This window comes from Rhododendron vialii, chromosome 13a, assembly GCF_030253575.1.
Source record: "Rhododendron vialii isolate Sample 1 chromosome 13a, ASM3025357v1".
NCBI classification, from domain to species: domain Eukaryota; kingdom Viridiplantae; phylum Streptophyta; class Magnoliopsida; order Ericales; family Ericaceae; genus Rhododendron; species Rhododendron vialii.
The window spans coordinates 20,695,001-20,705,156 of record NC_080569.1 but is presented as its reverse complement, the minus strand read 5'-3'; the positions used below and the strand labels follow the sequence as shown (position 1 = coordinate 20,705,156).

The window sequence follows — 10,156 nt, the reverse complement described above, 5'->3', positions numbered from 1 at the left end:
GCCCCCTCTCTCCCTCTCTCTCTCTCTCTCTCTCTCTCTCTCTCTCTCTCTCTCTCTCTCTCTCTCCCTTTGTACTATGTACAACATATACACACACACACACACACACACACACATCTAGGAAAGTAAAACCTAAACAATTAGGCTTACGACTATGACCTACATGCGCATGCATGACATGGTTAGTCTTGCTTCTTTTGGAAGCAAAATGATAGCTATGACTTGTCTAGTCAAGTTATACACACTTTGACAAGTCAAAGATTTATTATCCAAGGGATAATAATTCCCCTAGCATTTATTAACCAATGGACAAGGAAATAAAGAAGGTAGGCATGGGCTTGAATGACTAGTCATGGGTGAAATGATTATCTCTAATGGCCTAATGGTTCAATTAGGGTTTAGGAGGGTTCATAAGGTTCAAAGATGGTCAAAAAGGTCCAACTAGGGTTTGTTGAACACAAATTTCGAGTCTGCGAAAAAGACGGAAAAATGTTGAACAAGAGTCAATTTTATTGATGTATGAAATTAGGGTTTACAATCTCTGATGTATTTTATAATCAAAGAAAATAAAGTCTTCTGATTCTTCTTTTCAGATGTTGAAACGAGGGCTTGATAGCCTGATCTCGATTTGAACGGCGATATCTTCTGCGGTCTTTACGAAGATGACGGCGAATTTGACGGGTTTTGACTTGAGGGCTTTGAAGCTTCTTCTCAAGTTGAATTGCTTGATCTTCTCCAATTTAGGTGAAAAAGATGACGGAGACTTGAGGGCTTTGGAGCTTCTTTTCAAGTCGGTATTTGAGATCTTCTTCGATTTGGTTGAAGGAGATGCGGGTTTGCAGATGTTGATTTGAGGGCTTCAGAGCTTGGTCTCAAATCGGTATTTGAGATCTTCTTCTATTTGGTAGAAGGAGACTGATGATTGGTGGATTTAGCTTGAACGTTCTTCAGGGCTTGGATGCTTTGAACTGAAGAACGTCTGGCTTGATGTGGACTTGAAAGATTCTGAAGGGCCTTCGCAGCTTTGATCTTCAGAACTTCAAAAGCTTGCTTGGATGCTTGGATTTTGATGATGGAGATTTGACTTGAGCGTTCTTCAGGGCTTTGAAGATTTGATCTGAAGAACTGTCTTGTTTGATATGGACTTGACTTGAATGTTCTTCGGAGCTTTGAAGCTTTGATCTGAAGAACCTTCTTGTCGGATGCAGACTTGAAGACTTCTGAAGGGCTTGAAGGCTTTGATCTTCAGAGCTCTGGAGCTTGTGTGCTTCAATGTCAGATGGGAAAAATATGAGAGGGAGCACCTCTATTTATAAGGATGTGGGATGGAGACTCCAACCCTAACCTTCCATATTGATCTCTTTAATTATTTCCTTTATTGAATTTAAAAGGAATAATACTAATTTGATAATTACCTTTCCTTTTTAGAAAAAGGTAATTATATATTATTATTCACCAATTAGCCTAATTTGATTGGCCGGACTTGATAAAATAATAACTGTGTCATTTTGACATGTGGCACCATTTAATTGGTCCATTTACATGTCTCTGACTTTTGACCACGGACACTTGGCATCACTCGATTGGCTCGTCCATGAAACTTTGACTTTGACTTATAGGCACTTGGCAACATTTGATTGACCAATTTTTATGCCCTAGCAACACGTGGCAATTTGTGATAGGTTAGAATTTTTACATGCCTACAAGGTTAGGAAAAAGTAACTAGGTGGATTAGTACTTCGGTTTCTCCAACTAATCGGTTAGAAACTAACCCTACTAAGAAATATAAATTTTAAGGACTAAAATCTAATTATGACGGATTATTAAAAATTAAAAAGGAATTTTAAAAGTAATACCGAGTAATTAAAATAAAATTTAAATATTTAACGAAATTTTTATTCACCAAAAATCAGGATCGTTACAGGAGACAACTCATTTCCCATATCTGAATGGACTAAATGGAGTAGTATTTTTTGTGTTTTTAGCGGAAACAAGTGATATTTTAACATTAGCCTGGACCATGTTGCCAGATTGACACTGCTCGCTTATTTTGGGATGACTGCCACGTTCCTATTTGAGCCAAGACATAAAATATATAGCGTGAAATCATCCTCAATATCCACTTAGAATGGTGCAAGTCATACCTGAATAAAATTTATAAGGGCAAATTTCACTCAGACCCCCTGAGGTATCTGACAATGACACAAAGTACTCCTCAGTTTTCAAAAATAACAGAAACCTCCCCTATTTCATAGTTTGGGTTTCATTCCGTTAGTTCCGTTAGTGAAATGGACGGAAAACGTACGGAAAATGAAAATTTTATTTAGTTCGACAGCTATCTTAGGGCTCTTATTGAACGTCCTAGAGCAAAAAATTAATTATGACCCTTTTGGATAAAATGATCAGAAAAATAAGATCTTCGCACCGATTTAAACGGATTAAAAATTGGAGTACTTAAGTATCTTCTCTTCATTTGGTTCTATGACTCTCTCAGAGCTCTCATTGAAAGCCTTGGGGCCAAAAATTAACTATGACCATTTAGGATAAAATGATAAAAAAATAAAAATCTTTGCACCGATTCAAACGAATTAAAAATTGGAGCACTTAAGTATCTCCTCTTCATTTAGTTCTACGGCTATCTTAAGGCTCTCATTGAAAATCTTAAAACTAAAAATTAATTATTACACGTTAGGATAAAATAATCAAAAAAATAAGATTTTCGCACCGATTCAAATAGATTGAAAATTGGAGCACTTTAAGTATTTGCTCTTCATTGAAAGCCCTAAAATCAAATAAAGAGCAAAATTTTAAATGCTCCAAATTTTAATTCGTTTGAATCGGTATGAAGATTTTATTTTTTAATTATTTTATCCTAAATGGTCATGATTAATTTTTGACTCTAGGACTTTCAATGAGAGCCCTAAGATAGCGGTAGAACTAAATAAAATTGAAGATTTCATTTTCTGTACATTTTCGTACATTTTCCGTCCACTTTACTAACGGAACTAACGGAATGAAACCCAAACTGTGAAATAGGGGAGGTTTCTGTTATTTTTGAAAATTTAGAGATACTTTCTGTCATTGTCAGATACCTCAGGGGGTCTGAGTGAAATTTGCCCAATTTATAACTTGTTAACTTCCTATAAACTTGATTTAAGCTCGTCCCGTGGTTAGCTTAGTTGAGGTTTGCTCAAAATCAACTTGAATGATAGATAAACCAAATTTGATCATATGATTTGTGGGCGTTTCCACTAAGTAATAAGTTAATGACAACAACTTTTTGGTTTTGTCCTTATTCAATTTTTTTTTTTTGCATATATTAGTTTTGCACTAAACTTTTATGTACTAAGCGTTCATCTCGACGAGAGGAATCAGAAAAGTAAAAAATAATAATTTTTACACAAGTATTTTGTGAAATATTCAAGAAACCCCCCCCCCCTCCAAAAAAAAAAAAAAAAAAACAAAAGAAGCTTATTTGTCTGATTCCTCTCATCGAGACAAACCCATATTATATAACTGTTTGACGCAAAATTAACATACGTGAAAAGTTATTGGGTGTTTATACTAACAAAAAACACTAAAACTTTAACTCATTTTACAATCTCGTTTTCACTAACAAAAAAGTTTCAGCATTTTACCATTTTGTTTCCAACAAAAACTCTTTTTGCTGCAGTAACTATACTCACAAACCTATCAACAACTTATTTACTATTGGAAACAACTTGATATTTCTCAACAACTTATTCATTACCGAAAACACCTAACAACTTATCGATCACAAATAAAAATTCACAAAATTTTCACTGCTGAAAACACCCCTCGTGAAAACGCCAAACTGCATGGAAAAGTAAAATATCCCCTACCTCTACCTCTGTAGATATTGATGATTACCTAATTTTACCATAGCATTAACTTCAACCTGCTGGTATGGCTTCATAATCCTAGTGAGTGCCATTTGGGAAAGTAAAATATCCATTATCCATCATATTAATTCACACGTGAACTCAATGACACAACACCAACAGCAATTAAACCTACCCCACAAATACAATGGACCACCACTTCAAAATCAAGTAAATTAACCTATACTTTCTCTTTAATCATTCCATTGAATTCCTCTCCCTTCTTTTTGGCCATTTGGCTTCCAGTTTCCAACTCACATTCACACCTGGCAGTGAGGGATCATCATAAATCCCACCCCACCCTTCCTTCAATGAAAGACATAACTGCTCACCCCTTATCTCTCTCATTTCCTTGGGACATGAAACTATTAAATATATTGCCCATTCCCAGAAAATAAAAAATAGTAGCCCTTAATCTGAAAGCTTTCTTTCCCCAAATAGTCCTTAAATGCTGACCCCAGATGTCAGGTCACCTTCCATTTATTGCCCTTAATTTGTAGCGTAAGAAGGGTGCCTTACCCTTTCTCAATCCCATCCTAAAGTCTGATGCTTTAGTAACATCACATTAATAGGGATTATCTTAATTACCCACATAAAGTTTTTTGACAAATTGGTGTTGTGGGACCTTGGGGGTCTATATAAATGTAGTGGAACTTGGTAGTTAAAGTTTGTGTTTTGTGCTAGGTGGTGTATTTCAGTGAGTGGGTTTGGGGTTTAATTGCTGCTGCTTTTTCTTCTGTTCATTTCCTTTTACTACTAGTTTGGGGTTCTGGGTTTTTGCGGGTGTTGGTACAAGATGAGTTATCTTGGTGTTGGTGTGAGTCCTGGGAATGTTCCTGTGTACCATGGGAGCAATTTAAAGGCAGTTGATCGGAGGGTGAGGATTGCAGAGCTGGTTTTGAGGTGCTTAATCTGTGGTTTGGGTGTTCTTGCTGCTGTTCTTATAGGATCTGATACCCAGATCAAAGAGATCTTCTCAATTAAAAAGAAAGCTAAATTCACAGACATGAAAGCCCTAATGTGAGTCTCTCTCTCTCTCTCTCTCTCTCTCTCTCTCTCTCTCTCTCTCTCTCTCTCTCATACTATTTGTTGTTTCTGAGATGAGCTTTGATGAAATGTGTTTGTTGTAGCTTTTTGGTGGTGGCAAGTGGGTTAGCTGCAGCCTACTCACTGGTCCAAGGGTTAAGGTGTGTGGTGAGTATGGTTAGGGGAAGTGTGCTCTTCAACAAGCCCCTTGCTTGGGCTATTTTCTCTGGTGATCAGGTATGGACTCTACTCAGTTCATTTGAATAGTCTCTTATTTCATTTTTTTCCAAGTTTGTCCATTTCATCAATTTCATAATGATACTTCCTCATTTCATCGAAGTGGGCATGAGGGGAAATGTTATGGGTTTCAGCAGCACACAGTTTTCAATTGATCTAAACGACCTCATAGTGTGTAAATGGCAACCTAGCTAAAATAAAAAATAAAAAAATATATATTGCAAGTGGAGCAGTAGTATGTGGTAGGTACCATATATTCCCATGCTTTTGATTGTGGTTCAAACCTCACTAATGACAACTAACACTACTCACTTCCACCGATCAAAAAAAAAAAAAAACTAGGTAAAATTTGTAAGTCTTGAATTTGAACTTAAAATGGTTTTTAATTCCGAACTCATGGCATGGGATCCATGTGAATTGCCACCTGCCGGGGGAAACATGCTGGGGTAAATCTTTTCTCATTATTAGGTCTGGTTTTGGTAAAGTAAATACCCTCAAGTGAAATCCATGTGCCAGGTTCAACTAGTGTTGACTTCATCTCTCCCAAACTTTTGAATCTACACCACACAACTCTTTGTTTGAATGAAATTTCTGGATTGCATAGCATTAAGGCTGTCTATTTATTTGAGTCCACCTAAGATGCTACTAGTAATTACCTGAAAATGTCTAATGAAGTCCATTATTCTTCCAACTTTTGTACCGAAGTTCATTGCATTAGTGCCATGTGGGCAGGGCAATAGTATAGAGGTTGTTTTTCTTTTTCTTTTTCTTTTTTGAAATTGGGAGGTTGTGGTTGATTGTCAGATTCCTAATTCCTAACACTATTTATTGCTCCCAGAAAAAGAATAAAATAGAAACAAAACACTGTATACTGCTGTGGTGCAAGGATTGCAGTATTAACTCTTGTCTGACAATACTAGTTGGCCATACATCCAAGCTGTGATTTTATGAATAAAATGCCGTACTAAAGTTTGTAAGCATCATTTGTCCTTAAAATTATAGAAATGTTTTTCTCACACTTTAGCCTTATTGAATATGAAAATTAGATGAATCTCACACTATAAAAAATTTCATGCATGTAATTTAACATAAGGCCTATTAATGGTAATAGTTTATTTTTAATCCGGACTGTCCAAAACACTCTTGGACGCGCAAGATAGAGCACCGTAAGTTTTATTTACGGGAGGCTCCGTTAAAAAGTTTTTCTCTAAGAGGAAATGAGCTAAATCTGATACCACTAGTTGGTGATCAGGACTAGGTTTAATAAGTATCATAATCCATGGGGTAATAATGGCTAATGCTCAAGGTAGGGCCCATTCTAATCTTTAGATCTGCTGGGGCATCAAAGTATTGACCAACATTTATAACATTCTAACCCCTTCCACCCCACCTACCTCTTTGTTAAACATTTAAGCAATTGCAAATAGGGGCTTCAACTCACATTAACCTTTAGTTTGGTGATGCCTCATAACTGCAATGGGCCATTGTGGGGGTTTTTTCCCCTCATCTCTTATCCTGGGTGCATGGCCACACTGCAAAACGGAGCCCTCTCCTACAGCTATTTTGCACAAATTTTTGATTGTGGGGAGAGTGGCCCAAAGGATTTTGCTTTTTTTTTTTTTTTTTTTTTTGAAGGGAAGGATTTTGCTTTTAGTGGAAGTTTTTTGATAACTCGGGTGTTCGGGCCAGCTTCCACTTTTTGTGGAAGTTACTAGGGACTTGTGCTTGTACGGCACATACCTCTGCCCTCTGTACCACTTGAGCTATCCTTTTGGGTTACCTTGCAAACTTGATAAAAGGAGAAGACATTGTAGGAGGTCCATTATAGTTTGATGTGTATCATGTGATCTAATACATTCAGACCCTTTTTCCCCTTCCAAAGTAGCGGCTGGATTCAAACCAACTCAATCAGACATTGTTGTCCTGTTTAGCGAATCAATTAGGAATCCTCAGTACTAAGACCACCTAGGAAACCTATTAAACCTGTGACTTGTTGATTGAGCTGTCATGGGTTGGGACAAGGGTCCTCCTGTCGTAGTTCGGAGTAAAAACCTCCTAATTGAGAGCAATACAATGAAGTCCGTCAAAAGAAATTTGGAAATATAGACCAAATTTTCACAGGGTTTTTTTACATCTAATTTGGCAAACAGCCACCTCGCCAGAAAACTAGGCGACTAACGAGTAGTTAAGGTACATGTTTGAGTCCTCAAATCTATGGTGGCTCCAACATAAGCGAAATAATGTCCGAGTTCTTTGAAGTTAGGCTAAACATCATTGATATCAATGTGTTGAAAAATGTTCCAAGGCCTAAAATATTACTATAATTAGATTGCAATATGGAGTAATATAATGGGTTGAGATATTACATTCCATGACATTGCGATCTTCAGCCATTTTTAGGGTAGTGAAATTACATAGTTAAGCAAAATTTTTTTTTTGGTAGGATACATGTTTAGCTGCCTCTGCCTCAAATGCCTGCCTTTAGATCTTCCTGTTCGATAGGAGCATGCTTCCTTATCGTGCCAAACTAATTCCTGATCCATGTTTACTCTCATCTACAGCTGATGGCATACTTGATGTTAGCGGCGGTGGCAGCTGCTGCACAATCCTCTGTGTTCGCCATGTTTGGGGAGCCCGAGCTCCAATGGATGAAGATATGCACCATGTATGGAAAATTCTGTAATCAAGTTGGGGAAGGCATAGCCAGTGCAATATTTGCTAGCCTAAGCATGGTGGCGCTTTCGGGTATTTCAGCTTTTAGTCTCTTCCGCTTATACGGAGGAAACAAAGGTGGCAAGATCAGTGGAAGATGGTAGGTAATTAGGTCACTCTCTATGTTTATCTACCCACCTTAGCTGTCTCATAACCCTGGAGATTCTGTAGCCTTTGTAATATAGGATATGAGACTTTGTGCTTTTGTTACTTCGCTAGTTTGTAAAATAAAACAAGGGTATGTTAAACCTTTTGTCATTGGGGTATTGTTTATTAGGCTTTTGTTCGATTTCAATTCTATCCTTGTTGAGGGTAATTGTGGGGATCATGTTATGAATTTTCCTGGTAACTGCAGTGATACTCGTAGATTGATGTGCCTATGCTATGTTTGAATCTTGAATTTCTGAACGGAAGGAAAAGGAAACGAAAAACATTGGTGAAGAAAATTAATTGAAACAAGATGTGTTCTTTCTTGGTTTGGTAGGGTAAAATATATATGAACAAAATGAACAGGTTAATGGTTGGATTGGATATTGTATATAAGTTATAGTACTATCATGTTTGGCTTAATCTGTAAGGGTCCAAGGCAGGTGTTCCAAATCAATAGGCTAAGAAGCAGTGACATGGATGTGAGAGATATGGATTTGGATATATAGACGATATGGATCCAGATTTAAAGAAGTAGCATAATAATTCTAAATAAATGAGAATAGGGACATGACGGGAAGCTCAACAACACACATAGACATGATATGGTAATTCTGAATAAATAGACATGGCGAGAGACACAATAAATTAGATAGAAATCACGAAGTAGGAAAAAACAACCAACAAGCAATCACACATGAACACAAGGATTCATGTGATTCTGCGTATCCATATGCTTAAACATACTTCACGGGAAAAGAGCAAGAGATGGTTCACTATGAATAAGGGGAAGATTACAAGGACTCGGCTATAAGTGTCTCTCTAAAAGTATCCAGTATTAGAACATCTCCAACACTAGTAGGCAGTAGCCATTTTTGACTACCCAATGTACATAAATATTTTGTGAAGCCACTTTTTTAGGCATGTGTTCCAACACAACTAGTCTTTTTGTGTAGTCAAAAGTGTAAAAGTAGAGAAGCCGATAAAAAAACAAAAAGTGTGTAAAAGCAGAAAAATCCCCATATGGCTAGTAGGGTGGCTAATGATGTGGCGTTTTTTCATTAGTTAAATGAATTTGCCTAGTCATTGGAGACTAGCCACATGTAGCTAGCCATTAGAGCAAAAGGCAAAATACCTCCTGTATTTTAAAAAGATTGTTGAAATCCAAAGATTCTGTATTTTAGGGATCAAAAGATTCAAAACTCTAGTGAAATCCAAAACTCTAGTGAAATCCAAAGGGAAACAAAAACCTGGTGGAACCTAAAGAAAAAACCAAAAAGCCAAAACCCTACTTGAATTGCCTTAGGAACACTGAAATTATTAATTACTTCAAGAACATCGCAACATGATACTTCACGGCCATTCTTTTTCACATATTATTGGGGGTCTGCGTGGTGCTTTAAGGTCTTTAAAAATTTGCAGAGGAATTTTGTGAATAAAAGTATACAGAATTTAAAAAGTCATGTGCAAATGATCCCTGAATTCGGTATTCTCCATCTCATTTTCTGATTATGCATTATGGTTTAATTTATTACTAGATTGGCTCCCAACCAATCAGAAGTTTTTCTTTAAAAAAAATTGTCTAAACATTCGGATGCTAAAAAATGTCCAATATAAAGTCGAAAATCAAGCAGTCGTGCTTAGGATGCCTCGCGCCGGGTTGCCCTTTTTTTTTTTTAAAACCATTCGCCCATTGTGATACCTTGTGCTTATGATCTTTTTAATTTTTGTAATTTGTTTTCAAATATTAATAAACTTTTTTGCTCTTCCAAAAAAAAAATAAATAAATAAATCAAGCAGTCAAACCAGGGACGGAATCAGGATTTTGTAAACACGGAGGCCGAACAATGAACAAGATTTTGAAATTTGAAGGATCGGATATCTAATACATAGTTTGTTAAGTTTAGATTTTGAGGGAGGTTTTTTTGGATAGAAAGTAGAGAGAGATAGAAAAAGAAATGAGATCAATAATTGAAGGAAAAACTTATGAGAGACCGTGCACAGAGAGAGAAATTGGGTTTTGGGACAAAAAACGAACGCATTTTCATGTCTAAATAACACCAAATACAAAATACAATACGTAGATGTTCTTAACAAACAAAAAAAATAAAAAAATATTTATATTTATGAAA

At 36.5% G+C, this 10,156-nt stretch overlaps 1 protein-coding gene across 1 annotated transcript; it reads left to right on the top strand.

The window, feature by feature from the left end:
- Window positions 1-4,121: 4,121 nt before the first annotated feature.
- LOC131312867 (CASP-like protein 2B1) lies at window positions 4,122-8,172 on the top strand. The gene is made up of 3 exons (XM_058340869.1): window positions 4,122-4,922; window positions 5,033-5,165; window positions 7,727-8,172. The coding sequence occupies exons 1-3, from the start codon at window positions 4,699-4,701 to the stop codon at window positions 7,979-7,981; spliced, it is 612 nt and encodes a 203-aa protein (XP_058196852.1). The 5' UTR covers window positions 4,122-4,698; the 3' UTR covers window positions 7,982-8,172.
- The last annotated feature ends 1,984 nt before the right edge of the window (window positions 8,173-10,156 follow it).